Here is a 25,680-nt window from a genome sequence, read left to right as displayed (position 1 = left end):
AGCATATCCCAAAGTAGTTTTTGGAGAAAAGGCTTATCACAAGTATAGTTTTGTGCTTTTATGTATATGTATATGAAAATAGTTATCATTTTATCCTTAATAAGAAGGAGTATTCTCATTATTTATGATTTGTTAGGAATAAAATTCTAGGTTGGAACTATTTTGTCCTCTCAAACTTTGAGAGCACTGTTTCTTCATCAAAGTCTCGATAGTCAATGTTACTTTTCATATAAGTCTATAGATGATGTGGACATTGGGAAAAATCCTGTTGGCTGAAATTCTATATTTATTGGTGTGGTTTGAATTTTATCCATTGTTCAGGGCAATTGATGGATTTTTTTTTCTCTTTTGATACCCGTTCTTGAATTGTTTGAATTGATGCTTCTTGGTCTCCCCATTCTTTTTTTAAGCTTTCTTCTTTTTATTGTAATGTATAGAGGGGTCACAGTTGCATTCGCCAGACAGTGGGTACATCATTTTCCACACATTGACACCCCCGCTCATGTTTTTGTCCCCATTTCTCTTCCTCCCCCCATTCTTTTCTCTTAGATTTCCTATCGCTTCTGTGCTGGGTCTCTTGGGCTGTTCTTACTCTTTCATTGTCTTTTTCCTTTAAGGTTAGAAGGATTTACCTAATCTTATCTCTCATTCCTTCTATTGAGTTTTCTTTAGTTTTAATTTCCATTCACTTTTTTGTCATTCAGTTTTTCCCTTTCACACAGCTTTTTTTTTTCTTATTTTAGAGATACAACTTCTCCTTTTCTTCTGAGAACATAAACTTTTTCTTACTTCACCTTTTTTCCTTTTCATTCTCCCTTGTCTCCTTCAAGTGACCTTCTATGGTTTGTCTTGGTCCTTGCTTTCTGTGGAGCATGGTGTTGCTATCGGTCTCTCTTTCCTTCGCTGTTTTTGTTGGGTTGTCTCTCATTCACTGTGTTGTCTGGTTGACCTGTTTGTCTCTGAGTAAGTGCCAGCAGGCTGGTGGTATTTTGTGTGCTATTAGATCTGTTAGCTTTCAGTGTGTTGCAGTTGGCTGGAATGCTTTTTGTTAGGGAAGCTTCATGTCCTTAGATTTTCTAGTTTTCGTAGAGTGGGCAGATAACTCAATGAAGGGCACTTCCATTTACTTTCCTTGAGGTTAAAGACCTGTCTAGAAGTATGTTGGATGCTGCATCCGAAGAGACCCCTCGTCTCAGCACTGAGCCTAAGATTTGCCCTATCTTTGCTTTTAGACATGTGCCTGTGCATTCCTCCTTGCCTGATTGCTTCATCCGGTCAGGAGACCTTCTCTTTACCCTTTCCCAGAGAATCTAGCCTTCTTCCATGTCAGTGAGGAGAGAATGTGGTATGCAAATTACCCTTAAACAGATTTCTCTCCAACTCTTCTTCAATACATGAAGAAGAAGCTGGCTCCAGGCCCACTTGAGCCTGGGAAGGACTACCAGCAAGCACTTCTCAGAGCTACCTACTCGAGTGCCAGATCTTCCCAAAACATGGCTGCTGTGATCCCCCTCACTCTTTTGGTTTTTGTGTGTTCAGTTTAGCTAGGATTGATACATAGCTGAAAGAGAACAGGGACATTCATCCCCTTAGTGCTCTGACAGCCCTTTTCCACCTACTGGCCCTGAGATGTCCCCCAGACAACAGTGAACAAAGGTGTTTTATCCGTTGCCCCATGCCTGGTGCTTGTCCTGCGACCTGGTTTCTCTCGAGAGTCCAGCTATCTGCTTCTCCTGATAGTCAGACTGGAGCTGCATGGTTGACAGTCACATGAGAACCAGGCACAGTGGAAGTTCCCAAAGAAAGAAACACAGTACTGACAAGCAGGCAGCAAATGTCCCAGACTCAGGGCAGCTTTGTCCTCCAAAATATGCTGATCTGAAGGAGGCAAGAATTTTCCTTTCTTGCTTTGTATTAAGCAAATGTTGGCCCCAACTCAGAAACATGGGCTGTCCAAGCAGAAAGCATCTCCCTTGGTGTTTTCCTACATTCTAAACCTTAGCAGCATCTGTTCATACTGAGCCTTCCCAAATCAATGGATTACCAAAAATGCCCACTGAAGCGCAAGGGCAGGGCAGTCAAGGCTTCAGAGAAACCTGGTACTCTGGGGAGATAAGGTCAGGCCAGTGAGTGTTTATAGAACTCTGGGTCTGGGACTTGAAGAGAGCCCCAGAACAGGAACAGTGACTTCCTCAATCGCAAGAACTAGTGGAACCCTTTTCAGTAGTTCTAAAGAAAGGGCTGTAGAAAAAAAAATCACAGTTAAAGAGTGAATGCCCACACATTGGTTGGGCACTTTGGTCTTATAGTAATTTCTTTTGTACCAGTCTGTGAAACAAGATGTCTGAGACATTCAAGAAAATATGTCATCTTCCTTTCAAGTTTAAGCTTGAAGACACAACAGGACCTTTAGTTCCTTTCGAGACTTCTGGCCTTCCTTGTCCCAGTAACAGCACAGAGGACAGGACTTTTGAAGGGCATTCTTAATGGCAACCTTTAACGAAGTCAGTCTCCAGGAGCTCAATGACAACACATATACATTATTGTCCTTCTCCTACTTTGTAAGAACAAAAGGCCACAGGCAGACCAACTAGTCACACAAGATGGGACGTGGTGACATTTTTACTTCTGAACTTCTCTGGTATAAAAGGGCCCTCCAAGGAGGATCTGACAGTAAGTCTGAGGAATTTAGCAATAAGACCACCCGTTGTCTCTGTACCAATTTCAGGAAGTAAAAAATGATTAGGTAAAATATTGCATTCTCCTGCCAAGAGAAAATTTGAGTTCCTGTATGGCTTTTAATGGATACTGCCTATATGAAATGAAATCTAACTTACTTTCTCTCCTTTCTCCTCTGCAGCTCATTGAAACTCAACCTCATCTTGGTTCTGTCTCTGTCCACCCTGCATGTGTTTTGGTGTTATCCAGTTTTGTCCTCGAAGGTAAGGCTTTTCTCTTGTTGCCTCTGTTCTTGCTGTTTAAATAGATGACTGGAATTGTAGAACATGTGAATGCAAAATAATCTCAAGGAATCTATGACAGAAAAGTAATTTCCTTTGTTTCCAGAGCTTTCAAGAAAAAAAGTATAAAAAGATTAATGAAATTAGCCAAAAGAAGCAATGATAGGACAGAAGTAACACCAACCAATCTCAAATTTGTTTGAAATTGTCTTTGAGTTAACTCTTGCATATAGAAGCATTCATTTCAGTATAAAAATATTTAATTTTTTGCCATGACATATTATTTACTCTGTACGCATGGATTCATGCTCACTGTGAACCTGTATTTATCTAAATTATATAAAAATGCAAGGGGTAAGGTGGTAGCCTTGAGCTGAAGAGCTCAGAGACAGCACCCAGGCCAAGTTTAAGCCCCATGACCCACACAAAAAATATATATCACAAAATTTTGGGTGCCAGGAGTTTAGCCTACTGGTAGAGTGCTTGCCTAGCTTGCAAAAAGACCCAGATTCGATTCCTTGGTGCCACATACATAGAAAAGGCCAGAAGTGGTGCTGTGGCTCAAGTGGTAGAGCACTAGCCTTGAGAAAGCCCAAGGACAGTGTCCAGGCACTGAGTTCAAGGCCCAGGACTGGCACAAAAAAGATTTAATCATAAAAATGCAGCAGTATTTCTACAAACACTGGTTTTATTAACTTTGCAAAAAAATAGAGACACTTCCACAGATACAGAAAATTTTTAAATCCCATTTATGTACTATGGAATAGTACATAAAATATTAATTCATGTATTTATTAAGGGCTTTAGTAGAGGTTCTAGTTGTATTTCCTAAATTGTTTAGAAGTTCTAAAAATGAAAGATTCTTTGGAATGTCTTATTCTATTTTAGTTATTTCAGTATTTTAATAAAATATATCTGTGGTTATTGATAGCATTGTGAAGTTAACTTTCCCGCACTAAATATTAATCTGTTCTATGAAATTTATGAAACTACATTTATGAAAAGAGATATCACAGAAACCCTAAATGATAAATCTCTATCCAAACACAATGATCTTGTTATTTATGCAATTGGTCCTTTCACTGATCTTTGCATCTGCTATTTTTCTATTTCTTGTTTACTTAATATAGCCGTCTTTTTTCTGCTGTACTCTTATGAGCATTCAACTTTAATTTAGTCATTGATTTGATAAGACACCACATTGATCAAGTTGATGAGTCACAATCCATAAATTGGCCTATTTTCTCAAGTGTCTTCCTAATTACTTTCTATTCTTTTCCCCAAAGGTTTTTTCATGACATTTCTATTGAACAAGAGGCACTTGTCTGTAGCTTTTTAAAATTAAGAATGCACCTTCTTCTAACATTCTTATAAGACCTTCCTGCCCACGAATGAAATATTTCACCCTGGATTGCATCTTCTGAATTTGGAATTTTCACAAGTGACAATTTTGCTGTCATTATCACCCCATCATGTGGTAGTAGTGTGCATGCAAATTTGATTGTTGGGGGAGGTGTTGATGTCATCAGGACTCATGGGATTTTATAATTTTGTTTGGAGCTTCATAAAGCTCAGCAGCAGGACAACTATATAATATTACTCTGTTAAAAGTTCTTCCCCATTGTGAAATGTCTTCAGGTGGGCAAAATGTATTGCAATCATTTTAGGGAGGGTTTAGGGAATCTCAGAACTAGCACATGTCCTCCTGTAAGATAAAGGTGGCAGCCTGAGTATTTCTGGAAATACCCAGATCATTTCCTTTTTTGCAGCAATGCTTGGGCTGCTCTAGTGGTGATTTAAAATAGATGGCAATTAACTATCATTTACCTACCATCAACCCTAGAGGATAAATCTGTATCCAAATAACGATATCCTGTTACTTACATAATCGGTCCTCTCACTAATCTTTGCATCTGTCATTTTTTCTCTTTCTTGTTGACTTAGTGTAGCTGTCTTTTACCTGCTTTATTCCTTAGGGAAAAACACATAGTGATGTTTGTAAAATTGGTTTTCCCATAACCAATATTATGAAACTGTCTTTGACTATTCCTAGATCAAAAAGAAACATACACAGAAAGCTCATCATTTCCCCAGACACTCATGGAGGGTTCCCAGGGGAGCTGCAGAGCTAGGCAGGTCACCAGCCCAGGCAAGGAAAGTCACAGAGAACTTTCCAGACCCCAAGGTGTCTCAGCCTCCAGATACAGGAATCCTAGGCAAACTTGACCTCCCTCACCAAGAAGGAAAAATGGATAGTTATAGATATTTTAGAAATTTTCTTTAAGTAATCATCTAAAAAGGGGGGTTTCAACTCAACATATCAATTTACGCCTCTTGAGAAGTGTCACCTTTCCATCGTCCCCCCACACCCCGTGCCACACATCTCCTCAAGTTACCTGGTGCCGTAAGGATTGGTTTTGCTTTCTGTTTTGACTTTTCAGTAGCCTTCCTTATTTTTTTTTTCATAAAAACAATTCAGAATTGACATTTCTGGTACAGCTTAGAAACCTGGGTTTGGAGTCAGGAAACATCAGCTCAAATGACTTTACCCACAAGCCTGGTGGCTTCCCAGCGTAAAAGAGAGGGATTGGTAGTCTAGCGTTGCTGTGGCACAGCAAAGCCGAGGCTCATAATACATGTGGCTCCAAGATGGCTGGTAAATCATGGCTTTTGCTGGTGATGTGCTTTGTCTTTCCACCAGGTTGGTGTGTTTTTTGATTCTGAAGCCAGGCAGGAGACAAAACATGACAAGCATTCACAATTCCCACCAGAACCCTAGGTCAGCGCTGCCCTGAGGCTCCGTGGCTGAAACTTTGTGTCTGACCTTTGCTCTCTAGCTGGCTTCTCCATCCACCACCATGTGGCTGGACTGCAGGTTCTGGAAGCAGAGCTGGAGTGCTGAGGGCTCAGATCGCTCTTCTCTACCGCTCAGCACCCGGACACTCTCGAGCACTGTCCAGCCCTCAGCCAGTGATGAGGACTGGACCCTCAGCCCCAAGGTGAAGATCTCAGAGTTCAAAGAGTGGGGGCCTCTCTGCAGAACCTCAGGACAGCTGGGGGGAGGCTGAGCAGAACCTACCAATCCCAGAGTTTCATCCTCCTGAGTGGTTTTCAAGTGAAAAATTTAAAACTATTCCCAGGACTAATTAGTGCCACTTGAAATATTCCTTGCAAAATAACAGCAACAAGATTACTGGGTGCCGTGCGTGATAGAAATACTGAATAGCAGCAATTACATAAAAAGTATAAAAATTAGGCAAATGGATATCACTCCAGGTAATATTTTGTATCTAGTTAAAGTATACGTTGTGATTTGACCAAGTTTCTGCCTTAAGATTAGATATATTGCCTTTATTGCTATAAGAGTTTGAAAACGGTTCCTGTTGAAATACACTTTCAACCCTAAAGCTGTGTCTCTCTGTCTTGCTTCATCTGAATTGCCAGGTGTCTGGAAAATATGACTCCGCTTTCATCCTGCCAAACAGCTGCCCAGCCAGGCTGGATAGGCGTGAGAGACTTGCTTTTCTAAAGCCAATTTTGGAGGAGATGTCCATGAAAAGGTCTTTTCGCAATGGAGTTGGCACAGGAATGAAAAAAACTTCCTTTCGAAGAGCAAAATGATGAATAAGTGTGCAAAGAACCCTGGGAATTAATCTCAAACTATGTGGAGTGTGACTGATATGCTAGAAGTTTATTGTAGCTTTACCACTAAATGTTGCTTTCCTCCCACTCTGCAAATATCTCCCCTCTCCTAACTGGCTCTGAGTAAATTGAGTTTTAAAGAGTGTGAACCTGTTGGAAACTTTCCCTTGTAAGAGAGAGACAGAGAGAAAAAAAACTATTTGTGCGCTTCGTTGGTGACTTTCAAAATAAGGGTGGGTACATTCGCTTTGATCATAAACTGCCCAGATCCTGTGAGGATTTTTATACTCGTGACATTAGTATGATTGTCTTCCTGTCTGTAATATTGTGGTATCAGACGAGTGAGTGCTACAAACGTGATTTCTCAAGTGGTTAGCTGAACTAATTACTTTGGGTTGTGCTGCCTCAGTTTGTAAGACAGACTTGTTAAATTAACAAAAGTTAAGATGAACGCTATCACAGCGGGTCCATCAGTCAATTAGATGTCCTCAGAGCGCTCTGGATGGAATTCTTACCTCCCTTCCCTGATTCCAAATACACTAAAGTATGGATTCATGTTTTGTCTTGGGTATTTGTTCTCTTTAGAACTCTGAAAACATGAAACACTGCCAGTAACAGCAAAGATCCAAAGAGCCCACCTGGCTGCCCCAGGGTGGGGCAGCCATCTGGGAGTTTCTCAAGGCTCTGCTCACTGGCAGAGCTCCTTCCCATCCCCCCAGAAAAGGCCCAGCACCCTTCCATGGAAACTCTTCCTCACCATAAAACAAAATTAAAAGGAAAGGAAGAATAAGGAAAGGTAGATTTGTGTGCCATTTCCAAGACACGGGGATAAGGGAAGTATCTGCACATGCTGAATTCTGCCATACGGTGAGCGCATTCCCTGAAAGCCACACAGGGCCCAGACCTGGCATTCCTGAAGCTTCGGAAACACAGTGTCCTTAGTCACTTGCTTCAGATGGAGACGTGCAGTCTCCGCAGAGTGGTAGCTGGGGCAAGTACACTTAACCACATTCTGCAGGTCACCATCCTCTCTTGGTGTTGAGGAAATGGGAGGCCTCTGTGGCCTGAGTGTTGTCTTTGTCCCTAGGGAAACCACGCGCACTCCTTTCCCCTTTGCCCCCAGATGAAGGTGAAGCATGAGCTGAGCTGGCCTGACACTGTGAGGACTTGCTAGAGGAAGGGGGCCATGGGAGGACCCATGGAGCTTGAACCTACCTGAGCTCTGCTCTCTGTCCCCGCCCTGCCCCTCCTGGTGGTGTGCCCTCCCTTACCGTCTCCTTGGGCCTCGTGTGTCATGACTCCAGAGCTCAATTCACACTGATGTGGAGTGCGTCCCCACACAGGTCCTGAGTGTAAGGAGGCAGCTGTGAGTTGTGTCCTGCAGCTCTGGTCCAGGGACTCAGGACGATGCCGTGGGCCGGGCAGGGGAAGACCCTTCAAAAGGCTGTGAGGAAGGCGGAGGGGGGAAAGCCAAACATGCTGCGTGTTACCCTCTGGTGCCTGGATTCAAACGTGTTCCCATCACCTCGGGCCCGTTCTCTCTTTCATCAAATATTCCAGGTATGAGGGAAGCAGATGGAACCGGAAATACTTTGACTTATTCTTCCTTCAGGGTAATAACACGGTCTCTCTATGAGCAAATTCAGGCCCTGACCGTAAGCATCTAGTGTAAACTGGGGAAAACAAAGCATCGCAAACTTAAAAGCTGGCTCCAGAAATTCCAGATAGGTAAACCTGTGCTTCTCTACGTATGTGCCTGTAAGGCAGGGCATGGCAGTCAAAGGTCTTATTCAAAGGTGGAGAAAATTTTCATGGCTTATGGTCTGGGTTTTAAAAGTACTAGATGCTGAAACATCCAGATTTGCTTTTCAAAAATAAAACCAATTTCTCTTAGTTCTTATAGGGGAAACGAAAACAGCCAGCTTCACGAAGGAGTGAAGAATCCTATTTCTGTGAGTCATTAGAGTACTTCAGATCAATCTTTAGGAGACACTCACTACCGACGTAAAGCCTTGTGTGTGCAAGAATGCTGTGACCTCATCCCTCACATGCTCTGGCGGAGGTCAAGCTATTGTGTTGTTTATCTGAACATAGTCAATATATGAAATCTATAGGCACGTCCATCTCTCCAAGTTCTATGATTCCTTAAAAACTTAATATCACCACACAAATATCACCGATCACACTAGTATCACTTTAATTTCTTTTCATTTGAAGAATAACATGGTATCTTCCTATCCTGGTCTTCTTCTGGCCCTGAGCCTGGCAGTCAACTGAATGTCTCAGGTGAATTTCTAAACCAGAGGAGACTTCTCTGTCCCTCTCTATCCCTAGGGAGCCTTTTGTCCTCTTTCCAGGAAGGGCCGACGGTGCACTTAGCATGAAGCAGTAGAGCATGAACCCTCTACATTCCTTCAAGATTAAATGGGACCAAAGACCTTTAGGGGAGGAAATGAAGCATGATCAATGGATGAGGAGATGGGGAAATTATGTTATTTTAAGCAAATCTTATCTTGTTACTGTATCTGACTTTGTTACCTGGTATATTCTATACACGTTTGTTTATTTGAAATAGGGAAGGGAAGGGAGGGAAACAAGATGATTGGGAGGGGTGGGGGGAGGAAACAGGGACAAAAACATGAGAAGGGGTATCAGTGTGCGAGAAGTAATGCACCTACTACCTGATGAATGTAACTATAACCCCTCTATACATTATACTGACAATAAAAAAATGTTAAAAAGGACAGACTCAATTTCAATTCTGGAAGTAAACTAACAAAACTCCCCATCCGACACACTTCCTTTTTAGTGTTAAGTTACAAGACTGGAGATAACAGTGGCCCTCTGAGACCACCTCCTTCTTTGAAATGGTAAAAATCTGGGAGTCCTTCATGAATGGTTAAAAACAGAAACAGACAAGCTCATGTAGCCAAAGGAAAATATGAAGGGTACCTTGGGTTTTGAAAAAAAATTACTTTTTAAACTCTTTAAGTAGTTGTGCAAAGGATTCCCTTAGTTTTGAGTGGGCCTTCCCCTTCTACTCATGCAGAATCACTGTGTAAGGATCTGGAGGTGCTGGACTGCCAAGACCATGTGCATTCCCTCAACGCAAACTGGTGATGGCTGCAGACAGGGACTTCCAGGGTAACTCTCCAGCTCTCACGTCCCGTGGAGAGAACAGGAGATGTTTCTCTTTTCCCCTACTTTTACCCTTCATATATTAACATACATCCTTGTTAAAACTTTAAAAAAATTCTAAAGCATATTCACATTTTCCTTCTCTCCTTATTCCTCTCTCCCCGACCATGCGCGCATGCACACAGGCATGCACACACAGGGGTGCATTTTCAAATTGCAAAGGAAAAGTTTGGAGTCCTATCCTTTTACTTTTCCTTCCTTCCTTCCTTCTTTCCTTCCTTCCTTTCTTCCTTCCTTCCTTCCTTCCTTCCTTCCTTCCGTCCTTCCTTCCTTCCATCCTTTCTTCCTTCCTTCCTTCCATCCTTTCTTCCTTCCTTCCTTCCATCCTTTCTTCCTTCCTTCCTTCCATCCTTTCTTCCTTCCTTCCATCCTTTCTTCCTTCCTTCCATCCTTTCTTCCTTCCTTCCTTCCATCCTTTCTTCCCTCCTTCCTTCTTTCCTTCCTTCCTTCTTTCCTGCTTTCCTTCCTTCCTTCTTTCCTGCTTTCCTTCCTTCCCTCCTTCTCAACTTCTTTCCCTTCGGTGTCATTAGAGCTTGAACTTAGGAAGCACTAGGCAAGCACCGTTATTTGAGCTATGCCTCCGTTCTTTTACTTTTTTCTATCAGATGGGATTCTGCACTCTTGTTCAGGCCTTGGACCACAATCCTATTTTCACCTTCAATGTATCTGAAATTACAGGAGTGTATGGCCATGATCATCCTAGATTAGGTCTTTTTTTTTTTAACCAGCATGACATGCGATCACCTTGCTTAAGTGAAGATGGGGTCCAAGTTGCAGATGGAGCCAGGTAGCTAAAATTGGTAGAAAACTAATTTTGTTCATCCAGATTTCCTCCCTGCTAGAATACATTCCCTCCCATGGAGACAGCAGCAGTGCCTGCAGTTTCTCGCATGATGTTCTCTCATCAGGAGGTGTGAGGAGAAGATACCAGCCTACCGCTGGCAGCTCAGCTTTGCAGCCACCTCTGTGCAGGACCCTGGGGTGGGGCAGACCAATGCTTCCCTGCAGGTGGCAAAAGGAAGCCTCAAGAGGACCACGTTAGAGGTCAACATGTGACCTGGGAGATAATGTCTCTATCGACCATTTCCATCAAGCTCTCTGCTGGGTTGGTGGCCACCAAGAGAAGCCGAGGTCAGTTAGACTTCGCTGTTTGTTTGAAAAGAGTTGAAACAGGAAATCAAAACTTTTCTCAGAGTTTCCCAGCTGACTATGTGGAGAGGGATGAGAGGTAGAGGTGCTAGTGCAGTTAGTAAACTGTCCTTTGTTTTCTGTTGCCATGGTTACTGGCCTTGGGCCCATGGAGAAGCGAATAGCCAGTAGTAGCTCCACACCCCTCACTTGGTGCCAAGCCTGGGCTTGGCCCTTGGAGCACCTGAACTTACAGACTGGCGGGAATGACTGACTGGGTGGTGCCATGAGGCTCGGTGGGCACTGAGTCAAAGGCAGCCAGGACAGTAGGGTTTTTTTGGGGGGGGAAAGTGGCATTTCTTCCATGCTCAGCACTTTTGGTGGGATTGTTAATTAACAGACCTATAGGTGTTATTCACTGCTTCCACACAGAAAGTGAGTGCGGCACGGAGGAGCTCGCGGCAAGTGTGCTGGGATGAGCACCTCCGCCACGACGAAGGAAAGATCGCTGTGTCAGGGGACCTTTCTAATTTTCTACTATTTGCATTTATATGGATTGGCTGGAATAATAAAACACCACAGTATAATTGGAAAATTTCTCTTCCTATTTCTGGTTCTAAAATATCATTTTAACCTCCAGGGGAAAAGGACTGTGAAAAAAGTTTCTGCACTTTGAAAGAAGTCATAGTAGAATACAAGTGGGCAGATGGGAAAATTGGGCCTCTGAGGAAACATTATACCTCTTACTAAGGTGTAGGACCATCATGTTGAAGATAAAAAAAAATGTTTCGGAATCATGTTTAGACACTCGTTGGACAGGTGATCAAGAATGGACAGCTGAGCCTTCCTGGCAGGGAGAACACAGCACATCACATCCTGTTTTGAGACTCCTTTGCTCCTCCCCTGTCCCTCTCATGTGGACGAGGACAGATCTGGTGTAAGAGGGGTCCGAGGGGCTCTAGTCCCCATCACCAGCAGGTGGTGTTGAGACCCAACACCTCACCTTTAGAGTGGATGCAGCAGACACAGCTCTGGAAGATCTCAGAACACAGTCTCCAGGATGAGCAAGGACTTAGCAAACTCCCTCAGTGATACCCAAGTGCAACCCAATGAATGCCTGACTCACAGATTTTCCAGGAGGGTAAGAAAAAGAGCAGGTGAGGGCTTAGACTTCTGGGGTGGGGCAGAGAGAATGCTAACATGGAGCGAGGCACACAGGGCAGACGTGAAGAGCCAGAGAGCCAGGTCCACAGCCTTCACAGACTACAACTGTGTTTTGCCCAGTTGTGCCATGCTGAGTAAGCTTTGAGAATCCTTGTGAGCCCAAGTTTTACCCAAACATGATGGTGCCAGTTTCACTAGCTCTGTAGGGTTGCTTTCATGTATGTATTAATTCATTTGTCTGACACATATTTGTTATGCCCTTGCTACATTCCACAGACAGTGGGAGAAAATAGCAGCAAAGAAACAGGCCAAATGTATTTGATAAATATGCAATCTACTTGACCCAAAACAACATGGAACCTGCTCCAGATGTGGACAACTTGGCCAGAGTTCAGAAATGGTATTTCTGATCTTTCAACCTTATTGGTAGAGAAGCTTATTTGATAGATTGGCAGGTAGTAATAACAGTGCACATGTTGTATAGATAACATTTATGTATAACAGTATACATTCAGGTCAAATATGTATCAGCATATACAATTATATATATGTATATATGTATGTTTATATGGTGATGAGAAGGTCAGCAAAGTAGAGAGGGGGAACATTTCACAAGGCAAATTTGGGCATGTAATTTCTGATGAAGTTGTTATCGATAGTATTGCTAGAAAGAATTAGCGAGAATTTCAACATTCTTGGAGCACAGTGAACATAGGTTTTTCTTCTTGTTTGTGGTGCTGGGGATCAAACCTAGGCCTTATGTTTGCCAACACTAACTCTAATCCTAACTCTTGATGCATTGCAATTATATGTTTAGTGCCACAGAGCAAGAGTTGTTTGCCTTCCAGTCACTTTTCTTGTGAAATTAAAATTCAAGCATTCAAGGTTAAAATAAGATTCACCTCTAAGATTCAAAAGATAATTTCCAATTGAAAGAGATTTTAAACACCATGTATAGAATTTAAGACCAAAGGATGAACTTAAAATATTTTTTTACCTTTGAGGTAGCACAATAATGGTGAATTCAGTTTCCTTTATTACAGTGGGATTAAAAAAATCTTTCCTTTGCTCAAGGTGAGATGAGTGGTTTTTTGTTAATCCTCCATGAAGTTAATGACAGTTTATACTTTTTTTTAAAGGTAGTGCTGCAATAATGTATAAAGAAGCCCAGGCCTGAGTGAGCACAGAGAGGATGCAAAGAACTGTGACCAGACAGGTTAATGAGTCCCTGAAGGGTCTCCCCAGGGCTCTGCTTTTCTCCCAGTGGCCCAGGAAGCCACAGGAAGGTTCACAGTAAGCAAATGCCATTATCAATCAAGTGTATCTTCAGCCTTCATGAATTCATAAGAAAGAGAAATAAAATATACACAAGGGAAATTCCCACACAGGTAGCAATTATTCACTATATGAATGATGCCCAGGGACAGAAATTCCCTATTTTCTCCCTTGCTTCACAGTTGCGGCCTGAGAGATAGGTCTGCAGTGGTGTGCAGCCTTCTGTGGGCCTGGCCCCAGTTAGGGAGGGTGGGCGCTCTCCAAGGTGCTGAAAGGAGAGTGGTTGCTCCCCCAGGCCTTTAAAGCCAAGTTCAGGTCCATCCCAGGGTCTGAGCCTGTAGCTGGAACTCTATCCCAAGGACTCCTTTCCATGTAAGAGCAAGGGGTATGCTGCTCCTACAACTATTTTCTAACATGCTTTGTAAAATCCTTCTAAAATCTTTATAGAACCGTCTCAGCTGTGCTTAGGAAGGAATGTGTCGGTGAAAAGCCGAGGCAAAAAGTACAAAAATTACAATTTCAACTTTTGTACTTCAAGTTAAGGAGTACTGATCTTATATTCTTTCTGATGGCTATTTATTTCTAATGTGGCAACCTAATAACACAAACCAAGGTGTCTGCTATAAAATTTAAATTCCAGACACTATCTGATTCAGCTTTGGACAGCTGCAGGAGAGCATCGACACTTCAGGGTGGGAAGGTCTGAAAATAATCAAGTTTCATTTCCTGTGTAGAGTAGGCTAGAGAATTTGATAATCTGATGGCAGAGTTTTAGTCCTCACTCACCATTCTCATCTGTCAATTGGTCTATCAAATCGTAATAGCAAAACAGGAACCAGCGAGCCCCTGTCCTCTGCCTCTCCTGTTTCCCCTGTCAATATTTATAGACAGGCAAGAGGCATGTCTGTGCTGGCAGCCCATCGCTGCTCTGCCTCTCTTCTCTGAGGACATAGTTTTCCTCGGCTGTACTTGGACAGCTCTCTCTAGCCCCAACCTTGGCAGGGGAAGAGGGGGGAGTGACACTCAAAGAGATAAAATGTTTGTGCTGTCATGGTGCCAGATGTGAAATGTCCCCCAGCAGCTAAGAGCCTAGCTCAGTCTGTGCATCCCACAGAGTGTGAGGGCATTCCTAGGGATCCTGCCCTCCACACAGGATGCAGTTAGAACCCTTTCTCTGGAGCACAAACAGTGGATACACAGATCTGGCTATGTAGTGGTCCTCTCTGGGGAGACCACAGCAGATGCGAAGGGGACCGTCCAGCTGCTGAGTGTGCCCCCCCTGAGCTGCACCTGGGACTGGCTTGTGTTGACTGTGTGCCTGGGTATTTGCAGGTTCTTCCTGCCCTGTGTCACCTTAAGTGATGTCATCTATGGAGATATTTTACAACAAGACAAAACAACCCAAAATCAAAGCTGAAGAGATCTTGCTGCATGGTTTTCAATATGGGGTTGTAAAAGGCTCCGGCTTGAGGACCATCTAACTTATTTAACAGGCTTAAATGCTTGCACAGAGACCTTTCCATGTATTGTCTCATTTTCTCTGTTGCAGTCCTGCAGGGAATTTGGGATGGTACTGTCTTTATGTGCAGACCAGGAGACTGAAGCTCAGACAGATGTGATTTTTCTCCAGGTCACGTGGCTGGTAAGGGAAGGTCTGCCTTGCGTTATGTGTCCTGTAGTCCCTAGCATGCAGCTGTCCACAGCTGTCCACACTAAGATCACACAGAACAAGAAACAGAATGAAAATCAGAAGGTGTATTTCTGTCCCTGTGCTACAAGTCACCAAGGAGTTACTGGCTTAAAATAACAACCATGTACTATCATCTAAGGGTTATGAGTCTGGCCCTGGGTGACTGGACCCAGTGCCTCAGTGACTTGGGGCCCTCAGTCTGTCTCAACTGGACTGCGGGCTCATGCTGAGGCATCACAGATTGCTTTCCAAGCTCGTGTGGTTGTTGTCAGCATTTCTGTATTCCTGGCCTGGGTTTCAATCCGGTGAGGGATCATCTCGGCTTCTGGAGACTGTGCTCAGTCTTTTTATCTGCTTCAGCCTCCACCATGGCTGCCCGCTTACTCAAAGCCAGCAAGGGGGAGAATCTTCTAGTATGATGGGCATCAGAGCCTTATATAACATGGCCATGGAAGTGACTTCACCCAGCCATCACTTTTGTGGGATGCTGGTGGCTGAGGGAAAGCTACAGGGTTCTCCCACAGGCAAAAGGAGGGAAAGGCACAGGGGTGTAGACACCACAGAACTGCTGGGATGGTGGTATAGAATCCACACCCAGTGGAAGGACACTGGGCCCACACAGGAACAGGTCCCTAGGGGCAAGGCTGAGTCTAAGATCCACGTTAGGGCTATGCACCTGCACGTAACCGAGCTCCTGGAGTCCTACTGTGTGCCAATCGCAGTCCTAAGAGCTTATCAGTGAGCCCCAGCTGCCATGACCTCTCAGCATTGTTCAAGGTCACAAGCTGGCTGCAGGCAGGCTGTAGGAGGGACAGGCAGGGAGCAATTAAATAGAAAAGGCAGCAGGGGCAAACAGAGGCTATGAAGTGTGCCCGGGACATCTGAGAGATGTTACACACTTGGAAGGTAGCAGGTTAGAAAACGGCTAGACTGACTCAGCGAGACCAAAGGAGGACACTGTTAGGGAAGGAACCCAAGCGGGCAATGCCCCTGTTCCTCTGATCATAGAGACTAACACTTAGCGAAATCATCCCAGGGGATGGGAAAGAGGGAAGAGAAAGGCTGAACAATAGAAAGAAAAGAAACTGAACTTACATACTCGTGCCCACACTACATGAGGGAAATGCTGACATGGTATTGTAACCTCGCTGTCCTGTCAGGAACCGAGCGCTGGGATATTTCCATCTACAACTGTGTCAACAGTTTCACAGCTCCGTCAGCCTGTAGGGTGTTCAGTGCTCTTGTCCTCCTGTCCACAATGAGACTTCTCGCCTCCTTGGGCAGGCAGGCGGGTTAGTAATTACCAAGGTGAAATATGACCGCTGCCAAAGGATGACATTAGCTGGAATCCTGCTTCCTGCCACCGTGATGGAAGCCTCCAGCTACCTGGAAGAATTACGGCTTACGACTCTTTTATAGTCTTTAAGAAACAGAACCTGCAGCTCCGAATTGGTGCACTGTGCTCTCTCCCAGGTCCCCCTGGGCTTGGCTGGCCTGGAAGTGGAGTCTCGACTTTCTGGGGATTGATAAGGACAGGCTTTGCAGTCAGACATACTCAAGCTCAATAGCATGTCACTTAGCAAACTGCAGACAGGTCCTCAGACCTCCGCAAGTCTCGAGCTCATCTGTGAAATGGAACCCATGGGGTCTTCATGACAGGAGAGGACCCTTAAACATACTTAGCAACACAGAGCTGGGCTCACATGGGTGCTTTGTAGAGAAAGCTTCACCGACATTCCAGGTCAGTGTACATCAAGACAGGCATGTTAAGTCACACTTTTAAATTAACCTGGTAAGGAATGAGAGACAATGCTTCTTAATGATGAAAACAGTAATTGGATGTTATTCCAGTTATTTCTCTAAATACCATCCTAACCTCATGTAGGTTCTGATATGGCTGAGACACAGGGGCGACTTCTGGGTTTTGTAGAATTGCTGCGGGCAGACAGAAGCAGGCCGGCCTGTCTCACTGTGCCTGCCCCTGTGTCACCAGCCTGAGTCAAACCACCTATGACTGCCAGCTTCTTCTCTCTTTATTTTCTCCCTCACTTCCAACTCCAAACCTGCAGAGTAAATAACTGTCACACACAATGTCTTAATCCGTCTGTGTTTTCTCCTCTCAGCACCCTCCCATGGGGGTCCAGCTGAGCTTTCCCTTTGTACCACTCACAGCTCTCCCCAGTACAGGCCAGCCTTGGCCTCAGTGCTTCTCAGTGTCCTGTGTGGAATGACACACACCTACTACTGCATTCAACCTTTCATTGGTTAGGATGGATTTTGGCAGACGTGTTTTGTTGGCCTGGGCTGGCCTCAAACGGTGATCTTTGCCCCCTCACAATGCCCTCTGCTTACTGCTTCTTGTGGAATATACTATGTTGAGGTTAGCATATGTTTTACTCTCAACATTTTGTACACTCTCAATTATCTCATTATTTTCCTGGAGTTCTATTATGTCTTTGAGGAGTAATTCATGTATTTGTATGTAATTATGCTATGTCCACTGTATAAAGGACATATGGGACATAGCACAATTATACAATTATATAGACCATGATTATATACACATGCATATATGTATTCTAATATTTATAAGAATTATTGGATTTCTTTGAAGTTCGGTCATCTTACCAGGATAAGTGTCTATTAATCTTGTAGTTATCCTGACCATGGTACATATCTTGACATTCTCTCCTCTTAAGTCTTCGTTGTTGGATTCTAATTTGTAGAACCAAATGTCATACTCATTGTCTACCACATTTTGACTGACATTTTAGTCTGCAACAACACCCGGCTCCTCACAACAGGAAGTGAGCTAATCTTCACGGTAGCCCTTCCTATGGAATGAAGTCCTATGACAGCAAGGATGGCATGACACAGGTGAGCAAGGCAACTGTTTTCAGATAGCCAGCACTCTCTGTGACCCCTGGGCTTCTGGCAGCCTCCACTCACAGGAGGGGTGAGGTAGCAACCCTCTGCCTAGCCAGCAATTTGCCTGCCCCTTCTCCTCAAAGTGTCCTCCCTGTCCTCCTCTCTCCGCTCCTCTGCCCAGGCCCTGCAGGTACCATGGGCTTGGTCGGAGCTGTGGGCTCGCTGGCTGGAGGTGAGTGTAGCTCTCGAGCTCTGAGCCCCATTGGAACAGGGGCCCAAGCTGTAGGCAGACATCATGCAAGTGAAAGAGCTGGCTCCTGATGGGGTGTGGGCCTCTGTGACTCTGGTGGACCACATGGTAGGGAGCTGACTGTGGTCAGGGCTGCCATGGGGACCCAGACAAGTAACATCCAGTAAATCTGTGAGATTTGCATGTGGAGCTCGAGGAGATCCTTTACTCTGTCATGGAAGGCAGTCCTCTGTAGATTAAAAAACTGAACATTTCCTTTCATTGGCAGTAGCTCTGATTTCCAAGGGTTGTGTGTGAGGTCAGAACAGATGATATGGGCTTCATGTTGAGGACAGGAAGATCCTGGTATTTAGCCACAAATGCAGGGCTTGGACAGCATTTCTGGACTTGAAGGTCTCGTGGATGCGGCGTCCTTTTGCTAGCTCTAGGCTTGTAGAGTGGACACTGTCTGTTCCTGCTTCCAGAAGCAGTCACAGAAGGTTGTGCCTCAGGAACTTGGGCTTGGGTGGGGGGGGGCCTATGGGATCCAGCCTTGATTCTAGGTTTGGTGATGTGAACCCATGTGCCAGTTCAGCTACTAGGACCCCTCTGTAGGAAGGGGCGCTAGCCTCTGCCTGAACCTGCCTGGAAAGGGGAAGTCATACAGCCATGAAGACTGGAGCCCTGGCAGCCATTTTTCCATGACAAGAGAAATGTGTTGATGTGGCACAAGATCGGGAGCCATCAGCCCTGAGCTGCTGTGTCTGAAATGAACCTACCTTCAGCCACCGCCGGATGCAATCCAGCGCATTCTCTTCATCTGAATGGCTTTGAAGGGAGCGCTCTACGGCTTGTAAACAAGCATTTCTCCAGGACACCTCTGCTGCCTGGATACCGAGTGAACAAGAGCCTTTATTTCCATTGCAGTCAGATGCCAGCCCTTTCTCCAGTGCCTTGGTTTTGACTAAACAGCTTTGATGTTCTCTAATAACTCGGCCACCACACTTCATCTGCCAAGGGACCTGCCTCAGGGTGCTGTTTCCTTAGAAGTATTATATAAAGCCTTCAGCAAGCAAAATTAAGATGAAGTTGCTCTCTTCTTTCGTGGGAGACTTCCTTCTCTCCATGCAGTGCGAATGCTAATGCATTCCCCAGGCGCCGTGGCTGCCGGAGCTGTGGGTCCTGCTCACTCTCCAGTGGACACTGAGGACTTGTCACTCAGAAATCCAGAACAGAGGCCTGGCGTTTGGCCTAGTGGTAGAATGCTTGCCTAGCATGCATGAAGACCCAAGTTCAAGCCCAGGACTGGCCAAACAAACAAACAAAAAGAAATCCAGAGCAGAGAGGAGTGGGGAAGACAGGAAGAGTCCTCTTGGAGGAGTGCAGAGGTGGAAGGCTTGCCAACATTCCTGTGTTCTGTTTTATCTGTGGCTACCGCAATCAAAGTGATCACTTCCATTCTGATGAGGCTTCTTTCCCATAAATATTGAAAAATGCTTTCGCGTTCACATGTGAACTGGTCCTGATCATCCTGGGAGAGAGATAGGCGAGGGGTGCAATTTCCCATTCACCGTTGATGAAAGGCAAGAGCAGGTAAGGCAGTACGAATGTGCTCCCTGCTCCCTGCGGTCTCAGGAGAGGAGCTCTTTTCTGATTTACAGAGAACATCTCCCCCACCCCACCCTGTACTTCAGAGAGAGGTTCCATCAATTCATTACTGAGCGCATTGCCTCTCCTGTCCACGGCTCCAGAATTTTCAAGCTCTGCAGGGACTTAACATAGCAGCAACGTTTGAATCTAATTAATGGTAAAAGCTACATTAAATATTTTGCAAGAGCTTCTGGGACATTTATGCCATTATGCAGTATCCATTATCTCTTTAAAACTTCCATTTTAGAAACCACAAGCGTGTATGCAATGGAAGGATTAAACACTAAGTCCCACTTACAGTACAACTGCACTGGAGATAGAAACCAGACACTGTGATGTTATTGCAAAGCAAGTGTGTGTGTGTGGGGGGGGCTTCCCTGAACTCCCGTCTCAGATCAAGATGGATTCCATTCAAGTCCTGTCAAGATCAAGGGCGTTGGCATTATGGGCCCACTGTCATCCTAGCTCTGTAGCTTTCAGTCTTGGGGAAAAGTTCTCATCTTTGGTAGAACATAGTTCCTTATTCTGTAAACTAGTCATAATACCTATCGATGACAATATTCTATAATGTTTATAGCAGTTAAATGAGATAGCATGGTAAAATACTCAGTAAGGGGCCTGATTGTTAATATCTGACAGAAGTAGCTGTTACTTACAGTGTCATTCTTAGTATGTTACCACCTTCATTGCCCTAATTATCGCAGTCATCAAAACTCTTCTCAGCTCCTCTTTGGGAAAGTCTGGCTCTGTATGTGTTGATGTCAGAGGTCCATACCTTGCCTGTGTGCCCCAGATGCAGACACATGCTGCATTTCATACCACCAGCATCATGCACAAGAATCAGGATTGACTAGGACAGATGTCAGGTGTCGAGCTGCTGTTATGTCTTACATAATTCAAATGGAATGACTCAGTTGTTATGCAAGCTCTCCCTTCCACTACCAAACGAAAAGGCCATATACATACCACCCCCTTTGCAGCCATCATCCTAAGTGGCTGGAAATGAACTTTATCTGTTGGCCTTAGCTGCCACTCTGCACTTCTCACAAAATTCTAAAACTGCTCAGTTCAATAGGAAACTCAGGACATTCTCACCTTAAGATTCTGGACATTAAAAAAAAAAGATTCTGGACATTAAACAAGTTAATTTTACTCCTCCATCTAAAGCTAAGGGCTCATTAGTGGAGGTCTTGCTGATATACATAAATATATAGCATTATATATAGTAATTTATTTAATCTTTAGTATGTTCTATAATATACATTGTGTATATTATATGATACATTATAGTATCATATCATATAATGAATATATAATATATATGAATAAATATATAAGAATATATGAATGAATACATAGCAAATATTACATGAGTATATAGAATAATGCATATATATTCTATATAATGAATACATATATTCATTCTATGGTCCTTTGGTTTAAACTGAGTCCCATACTTCCTAAACAAGTGACCTAGTATTGAGTCACACCCATAGTCTTTTTGTTTTTCAGATTGGGTCTCATTTCACCATTCCAGGTCCCCCCCCCCACACACATAATTTTTAAAGCATCTCTGCCTTGGAAATTACTTGCTGTTAACACCCCTTCCATTCTGCATTTTCACTAATAAAATACTGCTGACAAGTGCTGCTAAAAGCTTTGAAACTTTTAAAATGTAATTTGGTTTAATGAGAGAAAAGTTTTCCTACCTGGTGAAATGGTCTCACACAGATGATAAAAAAAATTAAATAGACTTTGAAAATCTATTGCATTCTCATTTCCTTTTTCTCTTGCATAATAAGATATTTAGTTGCTAGAAAGGAAAAAAGTCAATTATAAGATTAAACTACATATTTTAAAAATCATGAGTATTCTAGAATTCTTGTAGTAGAGTGGTTGTGTGGGTTGTCTATTTACTTTCCTCTAAATTTTCCTTGCTGAAGTTAATGCACAAGTTCCTTTTTCCACATTTAATTCTAGGATGGCACACAAGTTTGTAGAAAATATTTACACACATAGCACTAGCATATATCACACCGTTATTAACCCTTAATCCTGTTGGCACTCACATTTCTTTGTAAATACAGAATCCACAATTCCAGCCCTGGTAAAGCCACTGCCCAACCCCTCCAAGGTCTTGTTTGGACTGTAACATAACAAGTCTGGGATCCGATGCAGGAGAAAGCACAGAAATGTCATGTTATAGTGCAATAGTTCAGGTTCTTTAGAATGCAGGCACAGCATGGCATGCGCCTGTCACTGTCTGAGCGTCAGGGAGGTCTTCCAGAATGGTGATCACATCTTCACAAATGAAGAACTCTGGTGCTTCCCTCAGGGCCTGACTCTATGCTGTGACTCTTCCTTCTCCATGTATGGCAGGATTTCGAGATGGAGGAGGAGAGGGTGGAAGAGAAGAAGTGCGTCTCTGTCCTCAAGCAGCTGTCATCCAATAGGAGGTGTGTTGAAATAGCACAGGAGCCAGGGATGTGACACAGCACTCTCCATGACTCCAGACGCCAGAAAAGAATCTTCTGGCAGGCGCAGGAGGAAGCTGCCCCTCCAGGGTGGCTGGAGCAGGGGCGGTGTCTGGCTGCTCAGCAGCCTGGCTCCCAGAGACAGTCTCAGTGGGTTTCGGTGAATCCCCACGGCATCTCGCTATTCGTTTCCTTCTCCATTTCTTCATTCTAATTTGAAACACAGCTTGATGTAATCTTGGGGAAATAAGTAAGTCTCCAGAGGATCTTGGCTTCGTGTGGCAGGAGGAAGACCCACAGGAAGTCAGGAACATCCAGTTCTGGGGAGAACCACGCGGCATTTATGTGCTGGGGACGTGGGAGGTCTCATACTGACTCCTCTGACGAACAGGGCCCAGTCACAAGAGTAAGGATTCAGGATGAGTTTGGAGGCCATTGGGACCAGGCTCAGCCTCAGCCAGGCTGTCAGTGAGGACAGCCCTCTGCCATTGTCTCTGTTTCCTCTCCTCCTACTCCATCAGAGGGGCCCAGGGCCACCGTGAGCTCATCAGATGGTGTCAGTTGTACCGAGAGAAGGACACTTGCTCTCCCAGTTGTTCTCTCTGTCTGCAGACCTGGACAGGAGAATTCTGGCTGGCCAGGCCCCAGGCCATGTCCTGGTTGGCTCCATTAACTATGGTCAAGGGTCAGTCCCTGTCCAGAATGACGTATGTGACGTGTTCATCACCCATCTGAACCTCATCCTCTGTGTGTCAGAAGCTATGATGTGGAGGACATCCTTAGGAGAAGCTACACATTGGGCCTCCACTGGGCTTTCTTTTAGAGACTTTTCCAGAGACTACAACACACTCAACTCTCAGGAACAATTTGTGAGGTAGGAATTAAGTGAAACAGTTGCTTGGGTGTCACGTAGACTGAGCATGGTTTTCAGGATCAATGACTCCTACTGACTGACTAACCCCCTCCCCTGAGCTGTGTGGAGCAAGACTATGACCAGAGAAGTGAGAGTGCCCTCTCACAGGCACCTGTGGCCCACTTCCCTGGGCTCAGGGATTCGAGTCTTCTAGTATGTTTTCAGGAAGGGGTGGGGGCTGGCACTGGAGATATCAGGGGATTCCAAGCAGGTACGACAGCAGGTGCATTTGTTATGAGTCATCACTTCCACTGGGGACTGGGAAATCCATGGATGAGTGTGCAGATGGATCCATCCCCAGAACCCTCTCGGGCTCCAACTTATTCTCGTTTCAGTACAATCCACTTCTCCATGCTAGGCTCAAGTTTGATACTAGTTTTATAGCTTGATGCAAAATTCACCCAGAAGCAACTGTTTCTTTTCGTAAATAGTATTCTCCATTTTAGTTTTATGAGCTCATAAGAGACACATCCCCAAACAAGGTTTGGATAAATAGATATAAATACAAAAATGCTTTAAGATAGCTTCAATGATAGAAATATTCATTACACACTATGTTCACATTTTCCCTTCATATATTGTGTGGCTAGTATAACTCAGGAAAGAAGAGAAGTTTGGGAAGAGAATTTATACATAAAATGCTAAGATGATGGGCTGATAAAACAGTAATGCCCCACTATACCTGAACGGGAACTGAAACGGACTGTCCCAACCAACCCCACAACATCCACACACGTTCTTCTTATGTTTAGAGGGAACCTGTGCACGATGTGTTTGCAGAACCAGGCCTAGAAGTCAGCCACAATGGCTGAAAATGGTGATAATGAAAAAATGGCTGGGGGCCAGGAGTTTGGCCTAGTGGTAGAGTGCTTGCCTAGCATGCACGAAGACCCGGGTTCAATTCCTTGGTACCACATACATAGAAAAAAGCCAGAAGTGGTGCTGAGGCTCAAGTGGTAGAGTTCTAGCCTTGAGAAAAATCCAGGGGCAGTGCTCAGGCCCTGAGCTCAAGTCCAGGACTGGCAAAAAAAAAGAAAAAATGACTGCTCTGGAGACCAAATTCTGTCATCAAATTGAGTAGTATTTTGGAGACCTCAATTTATCATGAGACAAGTTTTTAAAAGAACAGATCAAGTTGGATAAAGGCTGGGTACCTCTGGAAATTATGATAAAATTCAACAGGTTAAACCGTCTGACAGCAGACTTTCATTTAATAGTAGAAGCCTTAAGCAAAACTCATGGAAATCAGTGAAGATAAAACTAAAATTAGAAGATCTCCAAGAAAACTCATCCCTAAAGTGACTGATAAATATAAAAATGATGTAAAAACAGATCTGTTTACATTAAAGGCTTCCCAACTGATGCAACCCTCGATGACATAAAAAGAATGGCTAGAAGATAAAGGTCAGGTGTTAAATATTCAGATGAGAAGAACATTGCACAAAGCATTTAAGGGATCAATATTTGCTGCATTTGGTAGCAATGAATCTGCCAAGAAGTTTGTACAGACCCCTGGTCAGAAGTACAAAGACACAGAACTGCGAACACTATTTAAGGATGATTATTTTGCAAAGAAAAATGAAGAAAGAAAGCAAAATAAAATGGAAGCTAAATTAAGAGCTAAACAAGAACAAGAGGAAAAACAAAAGTTAGCTGAAAATGCTGAAATGAAATCAATACAAGAGAAGATTGGATACTTGCTGAAATTTTCAGGGGACTTAGATGATCAGACCTGTAGAGAAGATTTACACATCCCTTTCTCAAATCATGGTGAAATAAAATGGATAGACTTTGTTAGAGGAGCAAAAGAGGGAATAATCCTACTTAAAGATAAAGGAAGCACTGGATAAAGCTAAAGGTGCAAATAATGGTAACCTACAATTAAGGAACAAAGAAGTGACTTGGGATGTACTAGAAGAAGTGGAAAAACAAGCACTGAAAAAAATCATTGATGACCAACAAGAATCCCTAAACAAATGGAAGTTAAAAGGGGGCAAATTTAAAGGAAAAGGAAAAGGGAAATAAACCTTCCCAGCCTGGGTCTGCAAAAGGAAAAGTACATTTTCAGAGTAAGAAAACAAAATTTGACAGTGATGATGAAAAGGATGCAGCTGGACCAATGAAAAGACCAAGACAAGAAAGAGACCTGCATCAAAACAACAGAAAACAGAAAATGGCGCTGGAGACCAGTAGTTTAGTAAACAAATTTTTAAAAAATTCATCTTAGGTTTTAAGCTGCTTTTTGTTTTTGGAGGCTTTAAAAAAAAACCTAATTAGGTCTACTTCAATATCCACCTATAATGAAAAAAGTTTTGGTTGTATTATTTGTCTTTTTTTGCTGTTAGCTAAGTGAATTTTTTTAATGTTCTGTTTGTGTCCAGATTGAAATACCAAAAGGAATATTCTTCCTCTAAATTGCCTTTGTAATATGAGAACATATTAGTATGAACTTATAAATATGTACTATGTGAACACAACAAACACACAAA

At 43.7% G+C, this 25,680-nt stretch overlaps 1 protein-coding gene and 1 pseudogene across 1 annotated transcript; both read left to right on the top strand.

Moving 5' to 3' along the window:
* Nucleotides 1-2,855: 2,855 nt before the first annotated feature.
* On the top strand, nt 2,856-6,581 carry Nps (neuropeptide S; the record flags this gene model as incomplete). Its single annotated transcript, XM_090346828.1, has 2 exons — nt 2,856-2,942; nt 6,405-6,581. Coding segments are annotated over 2 exons (264 nt in total), but the record flags the coding sequence as incomplete, so codon positions are not given.
* A 17,414-nt stretch (nt 6,582-23,995) lies between these two features.
* LOC150053681 (lupus La protein homolog) lies at nt 23,996-25,384 on the top strand (annotated as a pseudogene).
* The last annotated feature ends 296 nt before the right edge of the window (nt 25,385-25,680 follow it).

Source organism: Megascapheus bottae, chromosome 15, assembly GCF_031878675.1.
Source record: "Megascapheus bottae isolate mThoBot1 chromosome 15, mThoBot2.hap1, whole genome shotgun sequence".
In the NCBI taxonomy this organism is placed as follows: domain Eukaryota; kingdom Metazoa; phylum Chordata; class Mammalia; order Rodentia; family Geomyidae; genus Megascapheus; species Megascapheus bottae.
This window is presented reverse-complemented; position numbering and strand designations above follow the sequence as displayed.